The 18,093-nt window shown below is 35.7% G+C and overlaps 1 protein-coding gene across 2 annotated transcripts in view; it reads right to left on the bottom strand.

Moving 5' to 3' along the window:
• MPP5 (membrane protein, palmitoylated 5 (MAGUK p55 subfamily member 5)) overlaps positions 1–18,093 on the bottom strand; it is a 67,473-nt gene that overhangs the window by 7,188 nt on the left and 42,192 nt on the right. For both annotated transcript variants that reach the window (XM_011994237.1, XM_011994239.1), the window contains exons 8-13: positions 11,886–12,069; positions 7,715–7,786; positions 7,135–7,206; positions 4,532–4,699; positions 3,665–3,867; positions 1,106–1,216 (exon numbers count right to left, since the gene is read on the bottom strand). In XM_011994237.1, coding sequence (XP_011849627.1) covers positions 1,106–1,216; positions 3,665–3,867; positions 4,532–4,699; positions 7,135–7,206; positions 7,715–7,786; positions 11,886–12,069 — 810 coding nt within the window. The remainder of the gene's footprint in view (positions 1–1,105; positions 1,217–3,664; positions 3,868–4,531; positions 4,700–7,134; positions 7,207–7,714; positions 7,787–11,885; positions 12,070–18,093) is intronic.

The following is an 18,093-nucleotide window of genomic DNA, read 5'->3' as shown; positions in this document are numbered from 1 at the left end:
AAAAAAAAAAAAAAAGAATGAAAGGAAGGCTGGGCATGGTGGCTTACACCTGCAATCCAAGCACTTTGGGAGGCTGAGGCAGGAGGGTTTCTTGAGGCCAGGAGTTCAATACCAACCTGGCAACACAGTGAGACACTGTCTATACAAAATACATAAAAAATTAGCCAGGCATGGTGGTGCATGGCTATCGTCCCAGCCACTTGGACAGGCTGGGGTGAGAGGATCACCTGAGCGCAGAGTCTGAGCCTGCAGTGAGCCATGAACATGCCACTACACTCCAGGCTGGGCAACAGAGTTAGACCCTATCTCAAAACAACAATGACCAAAAAAAAACAAAAACAAAAAACAAAAAACAGAATCAAAAGAAAGGAATGTAAATATGCTTTTAATGACTATCTTTAAGGAGATTTAAAGGCACAGTCAATGAAATGAGGCAATCTGAGTAAGCCCTCTCAAAAATAGATCTATTTAATAAATAAGGAGCAAAAAAACAAGAACATGTACTTTGATACAGTAAGTCACTTGACAGAGTTATCATCTTACATAATTAAATAAAAGCTCAATGCTTTCTTATTAATAACATATATTATCATTCACTTAATTATCAATGTTTAATGTGACATGGACTACCTCAACCATATCTAGTATAGATCTAAAATAATTTAAAAACATTTTTCTGTTCCAAACCATGTGAGAAGACCAAAGGGAGAAGAAAAGCAGAACATAAATTTTCAGTGGGATAAAAAGAAGAGAAAAGCAAGAGCACTCAAATTTGGCTCCCTGAAAATGTGGAGTATCTACAGAGAAAAGTCAGTAATCCTGAAGAGTTGGCTGATAACTTTGGTGGCAGTCACATCTCCCTAGAAATGTCACAGACCCATGTGAAAAAGCTCAAAAGTTACCATATGTAGACGCCCCAACTTTGGAAAGCTGCCATAGTCCAACCCAGTGGCAACCATGGCAATTTTTGGGCAAGTAATATTACAGAAAGAATAATCAGTTTGAAAGCTCAAGCTAATGGAGCTTTTAAGCACCAGGACAAATTAGACCAGGACTGTTTCATGTTTACCTTCAATGGAATAGTACAATAGTATGAAAACTTTACCTTTGGATTTTTGCCTTCTTTGGCCAATAATGCCCGAAGTCTTTCTTGTGAAGGGGGTGCAATGAAGATAATATATGGTTTCAAATCTGAATTCCGAAGAGTCTTCAATGACTGTAAAGAAGAGATATTTTGATTTTTAAAATAATTTGCATCATTTAATTACTTCCTAATAATACTGATTGGATATATATATATTAGATTAAGGGACTTGCTCTGTCGCCTAGGCTGGAATGCAGTGGTGTGATCACAGCTCTCTGCAACCTCAATCTGCTGCACTCAAGTGACCCTCTCACCTCAGCATCCTCAGTAGCTAGAACCATAGGCATGCACTACCCTGTCTGGCTAACTTTTTACTTTTTTGTAGAGACAGGATCTTGCTTTGCTGCCCAGGCTGGTCTTGAACTCCTGGCCTCAAGCAATGCTCCTGCCTTGGCCTCCCAAAGTGCTGGGATTATAGGCATGAGCCACTGCACCTGGCCCAATTCACAATATTTTTAAGATCCTACCATTCACTGTAAGAATATACTGTGAAGCTATCTCTCTCTCTCTCTCTCTCTCTCTGTGTGTGTGTGTGTATATATATGTGTATATACATATATATATCTGTGTGTATATATACACATTATATATATTATATACATATATTATTTTAGCTTGCTCTTTTATGTAATGAAATATAAGTGAATGATACTGAAGGATGACAACTGTGATATTAAAATACCTTGCTAATAAGATCACATACAGATTACAATAACCATATTAAAAATCCATTTTGGAGGAATGAGAATCATACAAGTTGCCTTACTATGTGCCAGACACTTAATATAAGCAAAATCAGAGAACATAACTTCACATGTGCAAAAGACAATTCAAGAAAAGCACATCTAAGAAAAAGACGACTATGTTTGAATCTGGAGATTGCAGTTTTCACTTTGTTACCAATGCATGACTCTGTGTCCTCAAACTGAAGTGCTCTATCAAAATGGAGATTATAGGAATATGCCGTTTCTATCTAAAAACATTAAGATGATTAAAACAATATGCTGAGTTCTTTGTTGAAATCTGTTAGCTATTTTTCTTGGAGAAATAAGAATTTTAAAAACCTGTTTGCCCAAATAATATAAAGAATTCTAAAGAAATTTAGTAAAAACATGTATACTTCTCTTAAATCAAAAATGTATAACTGAAAGAGTATAGAGCCTAAGCGCATTCGTCCACTAAAACACAAACAAAAATCCCTAATTACTATTTTAGAATACCGATTTTAGAATCAATTCTCCTTTACGTACATCTCTTTAATGACCACTGACTATGTTGCCTGATTTGACATGAGCAGCAGCCACATTAAGGAAAGTTATATGCTAAAGCTGTATGGTCTACAAAAATTAAAAAATTTTCCATAACATTTGGAGTTTCTTAAAAACTCCAAAATTTCTAAAATTAGTTTTTTTGTTGTTTTGTTTTTATTTTTAAGACAGGGTCTCACTCTGCTCACTCTGTCACCCAGGTTGGATCCAGTGCAGCTCACTACAATCTCTGCCTCCCTGGCTCAGGCGATTCTCCCATCCCAGCCTCCCAAGTAGCTGGGACCACAGGTGCATGCCACCACGCCTGGCTAATTTTTTAAATTTTTGGTAGAGATGGGGTTTTGCCATGTTGCCCCGGCTGGTCTGGAATTCCTGAGCTCAAGTGATCCACCCACATTGGCATCCTAAAATTAACATTTTTAAATAGAAAGCTAAGAGGCACTAGTTAGTAATTTTATGCTTTTGCTTAGTCTGCCAAATAACTGAAACTAAAGTTTCAGTATTTTCATACCACCAAGCATTCACTGTGATACTTGTTAATATTTGAACAGTGGTATTTAAACCATAAAAATAATCTTGAAGTTTTCTAATTTTTCTCATATCAGAATCAGAAAAGGGAAATTCTTTTACAGACTCAAATTAAAGTACTACCAGTACTATATTTACTGTATTTTAAGTTTCAGAACATACATACAAGTATATATACAAGCTAAATATCTCTAATCCAAAAATCTGAAATGCAAAATCTGAAACTTTCTGAGCAGTGACATGATGGCACAAGTGGAAAATGTCACCCCTGGCCTCATGTGATGGGTCATAGTCAAAACACAGGAGCAGACAGTTTATTCAATATCCCCAGGAAAAATAAAATTACCTTCAGGCCAAGTAAATAAGGTATATATAAGATAAATGAATTTCATTTCAGACTTGGGTCCTATCCTCAAGATAGCTCATTATATATATGCAAATATTCTAAAACCTGAGAAATCCTAAAATTCAAAACACTCTGGTCTCAAGCATTTTGAACAAGAAATAGTCAAACTGTTTATGTAAGTATGTATATGTTTTCCCCTCGGAGTAAAGTGAAAGAGATTTAGTAACCTGTGTGATTTCACATAGTAAATCAGTGAGAAAAACCATATGAGAACTTAATTAGTTCACACTGTTCTTGGACGAAAATAGAGTTTCCACTAGATTACTCTATATGACATGCCCTCTAAGTTCAAACCCTAAAACAAAATTCTAGCTTTACCTGTGTACGAAGACTTAAAAGACATATTTTGCCAGAGTTGATCACTTGCCGTACAGAATCTATGCTAGTTCCATACAAATTCTTCTCAAATTCACCATGCTCAATGAACTTTCCAGCTGCTATGTCTGCCTCGAATGCTTGCCGAGAAACAAAGTGGTAATCTCTACCAGCTACTTCTTGGTCTCGCCTACTCCGAGTTGTATCTAGGCAAACAAAACCAGACAAAAATAATGGGCATGGCTTAGATAGAGGACAGGGGATAATTCTGCTAGTCAGAAAGAATTTTTATTTTGTAACACAGATTATAAAATAATAAACTGAGAAAATGCTAAGCACCTACATGTTTAACATTGTTTTTATTTTTTATAGATTGAAAAATGAACAAAAATGTGTTTGTAGTATCTCAGTAATAGTTATATTTAATTATCTTAATACATTTTATGCTTACACTTCAAGTTACTTCATCCTGCATTTAAAACACTACTACTCATCTTCTCCTAAAGTTTATTTCCATAAGATTAGGTACTATATAATCTTAGAACTTCTGTTTTCAGATTATGCCTAAGTTTCTATCTTCAGTATCACTTTAAAGAAGCAGGAACTGATTCCCTATGGAACACGAAATTGTAAGGGGCCCAAACTGAAATTTGTTTAGAAAATAGTACATAATCGAAGGACAAATTAAAATTTCTTAATAATGACTATTTTTAATTTAAAAATTGTCAAAATATTTGGTTAAGCAAAGTTCCTCTTTCACTGACAACACTGTTTTAATGAAATGAATAAAAAATTTCCCTACATAATGTAGTTAGGTTCTGAGCTGGTAAACTGAAAAGCACAGGAAAATGGGAATGCATTCAAACTTACGAGGCACTGCAGATGCAAAGCGGTCCTTTTCTTTGTTCATGAGCCTCTGACGCAATTCATTCTGGCCACAGTTCTGTGGACCAATCAAGATGATAGGTCTCTTCCTATTTGCTGGCTGATGATAAAGTGACATTTCCTCATAGGTTAAGATCTCCTCATTGTCATAATCTTTGGGGGAAAAAAAGTTAAGCCCTTCAGACAAAATTATTGCCATGTAATAAAGATATAAATACTCGTAGATCTTCCCCCCAAAATTAGAAAAAAGCACAATTTATTGTCTTTACATCCTTACTAGGGTACCATGAAAATGAATCAGACAACAATATAATACTCCTTCTATTAATTTTTATTATCTTATTTCATACTTGAAATGAAAAATTCATGCTTGAATATCTAATACAATATAATTATACTGATTCTTACACTGAACAGCTAATTTGTAGTCAATACTTTGAATAAGGATGGGGTACCAGGGAATGAACTATTAATAATAATATCTGTCATTTTTGTAAAATGCAGATATTAATATTCTACTTAAGGTACTTAAGAAGGTTGTTTTAAGAATCAGACATAATGTATACGCTGAATACAATGGCTGGCATAGACCGACATTTACATATAGTGGCTACAACTAGTGTTATCAGAGAAAGCTGGAATACTTTCCTATAGTTCACCCATGGCCCATAAGCTGCATGCAGCCCAGGACGGCTTTGAATGTGGCCCAACACAAATTTGTAAACTTTCTTAAAACATTGTGAGATTGTTTTGCAATTTTTTTTTTTTTTTTTTTTAGCTCATCAGCTATCTCTAGTGTTAGTGTATTTTATGTGTGGCCCCAGACTATTCTTCTTCTAATGTGCCCCCGGGAAGCCAAAAGATTGGACACCCCTGCTGTAGTTAGTTGTATAACTTGAAAACAGGCCACACCCATGCTATCTACGCTTTCTGCATTTATGTTTACTTTACTCTGGAATGCTAACCCAGAGTCATGAATCGAAATGAGGTATAAATTATGACAAGTGGGGTAACATTCCTAAAGCCCATAATCCAGATGAAACCAGAGATGTCAAGTGGTATGAACAAAAGCAGACAACTAGTAGTCTCCCAAGTCCTCACTCATATTACTTCTCCTGACTGTGAAGGAGCATCAGATGTGAAGCCAGACTCCCTCAGCTCTATTTCCATGAGGTTGGCGGACCATCTTAGGCTTGTCAATGCTCAGCACAAAGCCTGGCATAGAGCAGGAGCTCAAACTGTATTTGTTTAAATTCCAGCTCAACCAATCAAGTATTAGTTGTTAAGAATTTCAGCAAATCACTTTAATATCTAAACTTGAATCTACTACTCTGTAACCTCAAGAAGTTTGTGAGAACAAAATCATATAGTTACTGCCCTGGAATACACTAGTTATTATGAATTCTAGTTATTTACTTAAAAATACTCATGATAATGACACCATCATAAACAGCAAATGTAATTCCTTCTCCTCTCAAAATGATTTTCTCTGAAAAATCCATTCTAATATGTATAATCAAGACTGTGGTAGCATTTTAATTTATAGACTTGGTGTGTATATCCATAGGGTTCAGATTTGCCACGTTTTCTACAGTACAGTAGCTCTTATAGCTGGACTAGTTAACTTTAGTCTGTTTCAAAAAATAAAAGAGATATTAATCACAGAGGATAAAATTTAGAACTCATTGAATCTTTTTAGTCACCTAATCTGTCAATTAGCATTAAAGGATGTTTATTTTAGAAACAAATTTATTAAAGTTGATCAAATCTCATTTCGATTTTATGGAATATTATAATAATCTATAATGTTTTATCTTTATTAGTTTAATGTATGCTGCCCCAAAATATTTCAAATTCTTGAGAGAATAGCCTTATAAACTGCATAAGAAGGAATGCCTTTGTCTTATTATTTGGCTTGCTTCTAATGCGAACCAAACAGAAGTAGCAAACTCAAATGCCCATAAAAGCAAACCAAGGAGGTAACAAAATCAGTAAATCAGGTTGGGTTAATAAAACACTGGGAGTGGTAGAGACTGTAAAACTAGACACCAGATGCTTGAGCAATAGTCATCACTCAGGTCCAGCAGACTCTTGTCACCTGGGAATACTAGCGTACTAGCCCAACATTATCAGAGCTTTTGATTTTAAGAGAAGCTACAACTTTCGAGCTTTTACATCTTAGCAATCAATCAAAATAAAAACTAAAATTCTCTCGTGTGACTGACTTAGCCAGCAGGTAGTGGGTTCTCAGGAATGAGTTGCTTCTGTGACATGAGCTATTGTAGAGGAAATATTTTTTACTTCAAGAATTTCTGTAAGAATTTGTTAGAAGTACACTTTTTGCAAAGAGTTTAAGTAGAAAAAAACTACAGGAAACTATCAATTTAATACTACATATGCTAAATAGTACTTGCATTTTTATATGAGTTTTCCCCATAATTCAAAACACTGCTTTACTCACAGGATTCCGAAAGAAAATACTTTCTACTACATGATTTTCTCAAGCACATATTTAACATTAAGGTACAAAACAGGACTAGATTTAGACTCCTTTCAGATATCCACCTATCCCTGAGAGTAGAACTTACCATCATTTTTATTGGCATTATATAAAACCTTTTTCCTCTTCTTTTTATTCTTCTTTGCACACCATAGTTTTCCTGTTGAGCAATCATAAACGTAACTATAAATGTGTTCCCTTGAACAAAGCCACATAACTCAAATTGAAGAACTCTACTTATTCATTCATTCATTCTTTAAATTTTTTTGCAGAAACAAGGTCTTGATATGGTGGCCAGGCTGGTCTTGAACTCCTAGCCTCAAGCAATCCTCCCGCCTCAGCCTCCCAAAGTGCTGGGATTACAGATGCGAACCACCGCAACCAGCTTGTTTTTAATTTACTTTTATAAATACTTATTACACTGTTTGTATACAGACTATTTTTCAGGAAAGTATTTATAATTTTCCATTAACTACACAGTATAGACAGATAATCTTTAATACTTAAATCTTATCCTTTCTTTACAGTTCTAAGATAATCAGTTTTGCCTCCTGTATCACTCTTTCCACGAGTACTTCTTTCTTCACAGTTCTAACATGCAGATTTACGCATGGCTCCAGATGAAGACCCAAGAAATTTCTTACTAATGTCAAATACAAGTGTCTAACCTGATTTTTCTGGCTCCTTATCTTCTTCTATGGTTTGCTTCATGGCTTCCCTTTGCTGCTGAAAGCTTTTCCCTTAATAGCAGAAAGAAAAAGAAGGGTAAAATACTCAAGATAAAAGGATAAAAAAATTTTTTTTAATCAAGAAGGGAAAACACTAGACGTATCTCTTCATTTATATTCCCTTCCAAATCCTTTTGCCAACACAGGAGTAATGTCAGCTATGATGCACCTCCAAATTTTTCAAATATTAACTCTGCTCAATCAATCTGATATATATTATTGGAATATATATCATCTATTATTTAAAAATTTAATAGTTCAACTTTTTAAAAGGTTTCATTGTGCATTTACTTTGTGGAAAAGTACTATCCTGGATCTTACAATGGTTCTAGTCCTTTAGAATTATCTCAAATTAAGCATATTGATTCTAGGAGTTAACTTTTCCAAAACAACATGTGGGCATTCATCATATATTCAATTCCATATTCAATTCCAAGAAACCATTCAGTATATTCCCTTGCATGCATTATTTTCAATCCCTCTTCTTGTGTGTATGTATATGTGCTGGTCATTTTTTATTTCTGCCTTTAAGTTACCAATTTATACATGGAAAACATGCTTTTCCTTACAAAATTAATATTTTAATACAGGAGGCTTTCAAGGTTCCTGACCTTGAAAGATGTTTTCTTTTCAGACCTCTACCTTAAAATCAAATATGTCTTTTCCTATAGGATACAAGTGGCTTTACTTAGAAAATTCTGAATTATGTTGAGGTTCCACTTTTATACTTAATTTTTAAATCTAATTTTTTCAGAGTAAAGCCAGAGATTCTTAAAAATCAATAAGCAAATTATATACAGGTTGGGATAATCCGTAGAACTTAGTGCATTTCATAAGCGTACTAACAAAGAGATTAATACTGAGTTCAATACACATAAGAAGCATTAAAGGAAGCCTGGTTATCTTTTGAGATGGAGTCTCGCTCTGTCACCCAGGCTGGAGTGTAGTGGCACAATCTCAGCTCACTGCAACCTCCGCCTCCCGGGTTCAAGGGATTCTCATGCCTCAGCCTCCCGAGCAGCTGGGATTACAGGTGCCCGCCACCACACCTGGCTAACTTTTGTATTTTCAGTAGAGACACGGTTTTACCATGTTGGCCAGGCTGGTCTTGAACTCCTGACCTCAGGTGATCCTCCCTGCTTGGCCTCCCAAAGTGCCGGGATTAGAGGCATGAGCCACTGTGCACGGCCAAGACTGTATTCTTAGTAAAACAAGTAACTATTACTAGAAGGAAAATTTTAAGAGTATTAAAATTTAAAGGACCAGGCGCAGTGGCTCACACCTGTAATCCCAACACTTTGAGAGGCTGAGGCGGGCGGATCACGGGGTCAGGAGATCAAGACCATTCTGGCTAACACGGTGAAATCCCATCTCTACTAAAAATACAAAACATTAGCCAGGCGTGGTGGCAGGCACCTGTAGTCCCAGCTGCTCAGGAGACTGAGGCAGGAGAATGGCATGAACCTGGGAGGCGGAGCTTGCAGTAAGCTGAGATTGCACCACTGCACTCCAACCTGGGCGACAGAGCGAGACTCCGTCTCAAAAAAAAAAAAAATTTTTTTAAATAAGTATTTAACCAATTTTTAAAAATCAAGAACAGAGTAATTTTAATCATTTACATATTAAAAATTTAAAACATTACCATGATGTACTTCTGTGGCACATTTTTATAGTATGAACTATAGGCTATTCTGAAATAGAGGCAGAAATTAATGAGAGATAGAAATGATTTTCTTTTTCTTTGTCTGAGACTGCTCTGTCACACTGGCATGATCAAAGCTCACTGCAGCCTCAACCTTCCAGGCTCATGCAATCCTCCCACCTCAGCCTCCTGAGTAGCTGGGACTACAGGTACACACAACCATGGCCAGCTAATTTTTAAATTTTTTGTAGAGACAGGGTCTCACTGTGTCAGCTATGCCACTATGTGGCCCAGGCTAGTCTCAAACTCCTGGGCTCAAGTGATCCTCCTGCCTCAGCCTCCCAAAGTGCTGGGATTACAGGTGTGAGCCACCAGGGACAGCCTCATAATGACCTCTTAAAACATCCATCGAATTCTGATGGAAAGCCATCGTCAAACTCTAAGGTAGATCTTTATTCTTATAAAAAGACTTAGAAATGTCATCACTGGAAACTACATACTTTCAGAAAATCAATCTATCAACAAACACTAGTTCTAAACATTTATGGGCTAAAGTTTGGCATGGTAAGAAGACACCATACTGATATTTGGCACAAGCCTGAGGCAGAACCACAATGGCTACCCAACACTTCAAGATTCTAGAGAAATGTCCTGTAACTGTTACTCTGAAGAATCAAGGGTATGAACATCATCCTCTAAAATAAATGTAAGAAGTCCATTCCTCTTTCCTTAAAATATGACTGACATAGACAATATCTGTTTCTAGCTTTTAAGTTTTAAAGTGAGAAATCTGAAGCTTTCTGTGACCTTACACTCAAAAAGAATAAATGTAAATATAATGTTGAAATCTCTTGTTACCCAGAAAAGTCTCTTTGGCTTAGTTACAGAGATAAAAGAGATTCCTTATAACTTATTCTAAAATCTTTGGACAACTTCCCCTATTCCTGCTACATATCTGATAGTCAATATTTCTCAGTCTTTTTTTTCATGCCCTCCTTTTCCTCTTTTCTCCTAAACTCTTGCTTGTAGTCAAATCCAGTGTAAGGCTAAGTCTATAGCCAAATCTGTTATGCTTAAAATCTTCAGGTATGAGTAGGAGGGATGATCGCTAAAAAATGTTGTAGGTAAAAGATAAGGCCCAAAAACACTACAGCGATGGAGTGAAAGGTCTAATTCAGAAACAGCAGTTCTGGCAGAACTATTTTTTTTACTTTTTTTTTGTTTGTTTTCTGAGAACTTTTTAAATCACCTTTTATTCATTAATTTAACATATATTATCTGGATTTAAAATAAATAAGACTTGGCTTCTGAACTCAAGAAATTTACAAACAGAATATACGGTAGAAAGAATTATAATAGAGACAGTATAATAAAAGTATTATAAAGTAGGGGACACAGAAGAAAAACATATACATAAGTGTTAATGGATACACTTTCAAGTAAAGTATGGAAGCGAAGTTTATCTCAGCACCAGGCAAAGTGCCTTACATGGGGCAGCCATAGTAGCACTTATTAACAAATAAATGGATGAATTGTTATCCTTTTCCCCTATATCCCTATTTTTATCATCCTGTATGTACTCCTTGCCTTCTGTGATAGCTTATTATACTTCCCTTAGTTCTGCTCTCCTTTCTCCATCCTACTCCCATCCTGGGAACTCTAAGAGCCATTTGTAGAAAATAATTATATCTACTACAGTCATGCACTGCATAACAACATTTCAGTCAACAACAAACCATATATATGATGGTGGTTGGAGGAATAGGCTATACCACATAGCCTAGGTGTATAGCAGGCTATATCATCTAGGTTTGTGTAAATACACTCATTGATGTTTGCACAGCAATGAAATCACCTAACGGCACATTTCTCAGAACATATCCCTGTCGTTAAGTGATGCATGACTGTACTTTGTTCTATTTTATATCATCTTAACTCTCAGAAACATGTCCCCTTAATAATCTTAATCTATAATATAAGCTAAAGTTTTAGTTTAGTCTAAATGAGGGATAGTTTCATCAATAAAAAATTTGGAGCATCCTATTTCTGCCCTAAGATCACATTTGGTATAATATATTCTATGGTGTTACTTTTCCTGATTCCTTACAAAGTTATGCACCTTTCCTTCTCAAAAACCATGTTGATGCCCCAATTAATGTCATAGTATAGTATATAGTATAATACAAGTTGTGTTGCCTCGATAATAGGGTCATCTTAATAGGTATACAGGGAATGTAGTACAATATGGGATTGGCTGAAGTTATACATAATTCCATTCTAAAGGCCAAAGAATTGGCCACATTCTATTTAAGATACTTATGCTGCAGGTACAACATAAAAACCCAACTACATGAAAAAGTAACTGGAAGGCTTTATTAAGAGGCATGAAAAAGTGAGTTTTTCTTTGTGAAAGCTTGCATTTTGAGTGTTCTTTTAATACTATGTACTTTCTACCATATTGTGTCTTACCTGGAACAAGGCCAGCTAGAGGTTGATTATCTTCGTCCCCTTCCCTGTAGGCCTGCCACCAGTTTGGATCCTCTTGACTAATCACATGAAGTATATCACCTTTTTGAAAAGACAGACCTAACTCTCGACACGGAACATAAGGGTCATCTGAAGGGTCATAGTCAAAATGAGCTTTTACATGGATCTAAAAGATAAAAAGGGCAAAAATAAAAACAACAATAAATGGCAATATAAAATGTTTCATATGAATATAATTTAAATGCTACAATTTTTTATTATTTTTTAATTTAAAAAAAATTTAATAGAGACAGCATCTCAGTATGTTGTCCAGGATAATCTCAAATTTCTCGCCTCAAGTGATCCCCCTCCCTCAGCCTCCCAAAGTGGTAGGATTATAGGTGTGAGCCACTGCACTTGGCCACAATTTTTCATCAGTGCAAAGAAATTTAGTTGGAAGAAAGGTGTTAAGTAACGGTGTTTTGGGGCAGTATTTTCTCAGGCTGATCTGTTGTCTTCTCTGTTGACTTGCAAATATGTACAAGGATACAACACTGTTCGCAGCTACAAGCTGAGATACAAGGTGCCTCAAAAGCGTGAGAGGAGAGAAATATAATAGAATCCTGACCTGTGAAAACAATGACTCTGCAATAAGGTATGCAATTTCCAAATCACAGCTACTGGAAAAGGTACACTTTACCTTACCACATCTCATCATCTAAGCAGGTGAATATGAGCTTCTCTGGGGCTGTCAGTCTCTTGACCCCTCTGTCAGTCCAACTATGCCTTAAACTCTCTTGGTGTTTCCTTTAAAGGATATGTTCACGAAACAAGCACACTACAAAGGACTAAATATAACTAAATCCAGTTTATAATCAATTCTTACTTGTATGCTATGTAGGCTCTGACATATTATTAACGGTATAAGTTATAATTTTTAATAATAATGTGCTTTTGGAAATCAGAATAAATCAAAGAATTGTGCTATTCTACTTAGCATTAAGGGTGGGTAGTAACTCTCATGAACAATATAGTTTATATTATAAGCTATTTCGTATGCCATTTCTTCCAGTATGCCTCTGTAAGATATGACAGACTATTCTTACTTCTAAGAAGTTATAAAGGAATTAATATTCCCTTTAACTTCTCCATGTCTAATTTTTACCTAACTTGGGCAAGTTGTATGTGACACTTCCAAAATCTGTAAGAAACCTACTTCATCTAATGAGATCTCACACATATTTGTAATGAGCATTTCTGCCCACATATTTGCAGTGAGCATTTCTGTCACACATAGGTTAAATTCCAAGTTCAGGCTCAATGAACCAAGCAACAGATGAACAGGCTAAGAATTCAAGGTCCATTTCTATCCAAATGTTATTTGGCTCTGGCTTTCTTTTTTCTTTTTGTCTGAGATGGAGGCTTGCTCTGTTGCCCAGCCTGGAGTTCAGTGGCATAGTCTTGGCTCACTGCAACCTCCACCTCCTGGGTTCAAGCGATTCTCATGTCTCAGCCTCCCAAGTAGCTGGGATTACAGGCACTCACCACCACGCCCAGCTAATTTTTGTATTTTTAGTAGAAACAGGATTTCGCCAGTTGGTCACACCAGTCTCGAACTCCTGACCTCAGGTGATCCACCTGCCTTGGACTCCCAAAGTCCTGGGATTACAGACATGAGCCACCACACCCGGCCTTAGCTTTCTTTTTACTCTCACCATAATTGAGGTAATATGTAATAAAGAGAATGCCAGCCTGCCCCAAAAGGGGCACTCTTTAAGCGCTTGAGACACTGACTAAAATGAGTAGTGTCGATGATAGACTATATGAAATTGGATAAAATGCTAAGTGATATAGATAGATAGATAGATAGACAGACAGATAGACACAGATAGATAATGGCTTTAAAAAATTTTTGGCTTGTCATTAAAGAATATTTTCTAATTTCAAAGAAATATTTTATTAACTTCTGTAAATAGGAAATAAAGCTAAGTCCTAATATACAAACTGAAACTAAGGTTAAAAAATGATCTAGTTAAAAATATAAAGATAAGAAAGTTAAATAGCTATAAGTAAAACTTAAATGTTATTATGCCTTTTGGGGATAACTTTTGATATATTACACAGGTACAAAAAATACACATTATCCTAAGTGTATAGCATAGTGAATTTTCACAAACAAAACAGACCTGTGTAACTAGCATCCAAATCAACAACCAGAATATCACCAGCACCTCAGAGGCCCCACCTGGTCTCTTTCAGTTACTACCCATCCCATCCCCTCCAAGGATAAACATCATCCTGATTTCTAGAAACACTGATTAGTTTTCCCTGTATCTTAATTCATATAAATGGAATAGCATAATCTTGCACCAAATATAGTTAAGATATTACATCAAATTTGAAAGTGTTGTGCCGCATCCTAAATGGAAAGTGCCCTAAAAAGCCTTGTTCTAGATGTGAAAAAATACTTCTTATTAAAATCTTGAAATCTTTGTCAGTCAGCACTAAAAATGAATTTTAGAAAGTTGTGTGGGATAGCAGTGAATCAAAACACAGTTAAGAGATTGAGCAAAAAAATTATAAAATTTATAACCTTGGCATGAGGAAAAATCTCATATGTAGTATTATCTAGAAACATGTTTTTTTTTAAAAAAATCTGTGCTTGAGCACCATCCTATCAATTAATAATACTTCTAGAATCTGTTTGTTACTTTTTTGCCCGGGAAAAAAAAAAAAAAAAACAAAACAAAAAACTTGAGAATCTAAAAATGGAATTTTAGGCATCACTTGGGGTAGTGGAGAGATCAATTTTACCAGATTTTTCAAAGATCAAATCAAAGTACTTGTCAATCTTGATTGATAATTTTATCAAATCACATTCTGAAAGCATACCCAACATGTTGTTTTTCAAAGTGTTTTTGCTCAGATCACCTGCCTAGGATGTTTATTAAAATGCTGAATTCTCATGCCACACCTCAGACTCTCAGAATCTGAATTTTAATCAGATTCCTTGGGTAATTATTAGGTACAGCAATCTTAGAGAACTACTACCCTGAGAGAAATTAAGAAGACCACTGAGGAGGGAATATCTACATTTATGACCATTGCCACAGGCCAACAAAATCACCCAGAGATGCTTTTCCACGTACTCTTGCCTACGCAGTTCTCATCCCTTAACTATTCTGATTTAACTGGCTTGGAATAGGGCCCCTCTTTGTGTAGGCTGGGAAGAGAACATGCTTTACTTACGTGACAAGTTTATCTAGTCCCATCTAAAATGTACCCTAAAATTAAGAGAAAAAGCTCTTATTTTCCTAAAATTAAGAGGAAAAAGCTCTTAATTTTTCCTAAGGAAAATTTATTTCATATCAGAAAAATTAACGATTTGAATGAGTTAAAGTCTGGGTATTGCCTTAACAGATACTATACGACTTCTACCCATATATTCCACTGATTAATTCCTACCAGTTCTAGAAGTTTTCTCCACCAATCTTTCCTGTTAGTGGCAAAATTATTTTGTTTTTCATACAACAACAAAAAAAGCCCCTTTAAAATGAAGGAGATAAGCTGACCCTCATAGGAAAGATCCAGGTTCTCATAATGCTATGATAATATCACAACAGTGTATCTGATCAAAACAGTATTTGGCTTCTGAACAAAACAAAATCTTTTGTTTACATTTCAAATTACAGAACTGTTTGGACACAATTATCTTCTAGCCCAACATTTTCTTTTTCCTTTTTTTAGTATCTATAAGCTGTTCACATTTGAAGTCCTAATGATGAAATGGGGATAGGGTACAGGGATAATGATTCATCAGTTTATTTACATTTTTTTTAGGGATCCAATGTTCCAAAATATTGTTTTTCAACAAATCAAGAAGGCTATTTGAATTACTTATTAATAAAATTTGTCCTACATTGTAATTTGGGATAGTAAGTAGAGTAGTACATATATAAAATATGGGAGGGGGCATGTTCAATGTTTTCTAATTGATAAAGGTGTAAAATAAAATTAGCCGGTGGCACAGTAGATGTTCATGGTACAGGGTAGCTGTTATCCCAACTACTTGGGAGGCTGAGGCGGGAGAATCGCTTGAACCCAGGAGGCGGAGTTTGCAGTGAGCCAAGATGGCACTGCTGCACTCCAGCCTGGACAACAGAGTGAAACTCTGTCTCCCCCCTAAAAAAAAAAGAAAAAGAAAAAGAAAAAAATCTTTTGGAGAGTACTGATCTAAAACTCAGGATCCTGTATTCCACTTGCTCAATGGACACTCCTTTGAAAAAGTACAAATTTGCCACAACCACCTGGACAGTGTACTTGGGAGACAACTTTGGGATTAGCTTAATGGACGAGTTAGTACCCATGAAGGTAAGGCTATCACATTGGTGACAACCTCAAAATCAAAGAGGAAAAAAAAAAAGGAAGTCTGGTTTTTCCCTTTTCTATTATGTGTAAGTATTAGGTTGGCTTTTATACTTTTTATACTGCTTTTTTTTTTTTTTAACTGTTAAGTTCAGGGATACAAGTGCAGGTTTGTTACACAGGCAAACTTCTGTCTTGGGGGTTTGTTGTACACATTATTTCATCAACCAGGTATTAAACCTAGTATCCATTAGTTATTTTTCCTGATCCTCTCCCTCCCTCTACCCTCTACCCTCCAAAAGACCCTAGTGTGTGTTGTTCCCCTTTATGTGTCCATGTGTTCTCATCATTTAGCTCCCACATATAAGAGAACATGTGGTATTTGGTTTTCTGTTCCTGTGTTAGTTTGCTAAGGACAATGGCCTCTGACTCCATCCATGTCCCTGCAAAAGATATAATCTCATTTTTTAATGGCTGCATCAGTATTCCATGGCGTATATATGCCACATTTTCTTTATCCAGTCTGTCACTGATGGGCATTTAGGTTGATTTCACATCTCTGCTACCAAAGTATTTTTCTTTGTAATTTTTATTTCTGTATTTCTTACTATCACAGATTTATCTTTAACTCTTAAAGTTCATTGTAGAAGAGAAAACAGTGAAAGTGACTCAAGGAAAGACTTAACAGCATCAAACAAGTTTTTAAGTATCTCTCCACAACACTAGAATTCCTCCTTTCCCCCATCCACCAAGAAATATCTTTATTAATACATTTTATACCTATAATGGGAAAGCAATGTATGTGATAGCAATGGTTCTCAACTTTTCTTTACAACACAGTTACCTCTGTAGTGCCTGGCACAGAGTACATAATCATATAGCTTATATGTATTAAACAACCAATAATCTGTTAATTTTCTGGTACATATTCTGTAACTAATAAGCAATGTGATCCACTGTCATTTAAATACACTCCTTGTTAGATTATGGCATTAGACTAAATGAAAAAATCCCATTCAGATAAAGGTCTATTATGTCCTCCCTACATATTATTATAGAATAGAATAATCTAAAGTTTTACAAACTAGTCTGGGAAATCCAATCCTTCCTTTTTTTAAAAAAGGCTGAGAGAAGGAAACTGCACAGTTTGAATACTGTATCAGTTTCCTAGGTCAAATGTGCTGGTTACCCAGGAAGTGAAATACGAAGGTGCCAAGACTCTTGCCCTCTGCTACTGAAAGAGCAGCCACTGATTGCTATGTGTGATACAAAAGAAATTTAAGAACTCAAGAGAGTACTTCTCCTGACACAGCTTATTATTGCCATACATGACATCATAATTCAACAAGTGATTATATAGGAGTTTCAGATAACACTTATTTTGTATATCTGTCTTAAACGTGCTTCTAACATCACAAAACATAAATCAGAAAGATATCTGCTGCTGCTCTCAACGGATGCTGACCTGTACCATAATGATACTCAATAAACTGGTTCTAATTTCTTTAGATCATTAATTCCATAGATAATTATTCTGCATATGTCAACCAAGATTATGAGTTCCTATTACTGTTTCGTTTCTGGACAGCCTCAGTGAGCTTTAATAACAGCAGTTCATTTTAAGCCAGTTAGGTTTGACAAAACTTGGCAAGATACATTGCAATTGAGAGTTGTTCATAATAAAAAGAGAAAAGAGGGGCTGGATGTGGTGGCTCATGCCTGTAATCCCAGCACTTTGGGAGGCCAAGGTGGGCAGATGACCAGAGGTCAGGAGTTCAAGACCAGCCTGCCTGGCCAACATGGTGGAACTCTGTCTCTACTAAAAATACAAAAAAAAAAAAAAAAA

This window comes from Mandrillus leucophaeus, unplaced genomic scaffold, assembly GCF_000951045.1.
Source record: "Mandrillus leucophaeus isolate KB7577 unplaced genomic scaffold, Mleu.le_1.0 Scaffold448, whole genome shotgun sequence".
In the NCBI taxonomy this organism is placed as follows: Eukaryota; Metazoa; Chordata; class Mammalia; order Primates; family Cercopithecidae; genus Mandrillus; species Mandrillus leucophaeus.
This window is presented reverse-complemented; position numbering and strand designations above follow the sequence as displayed.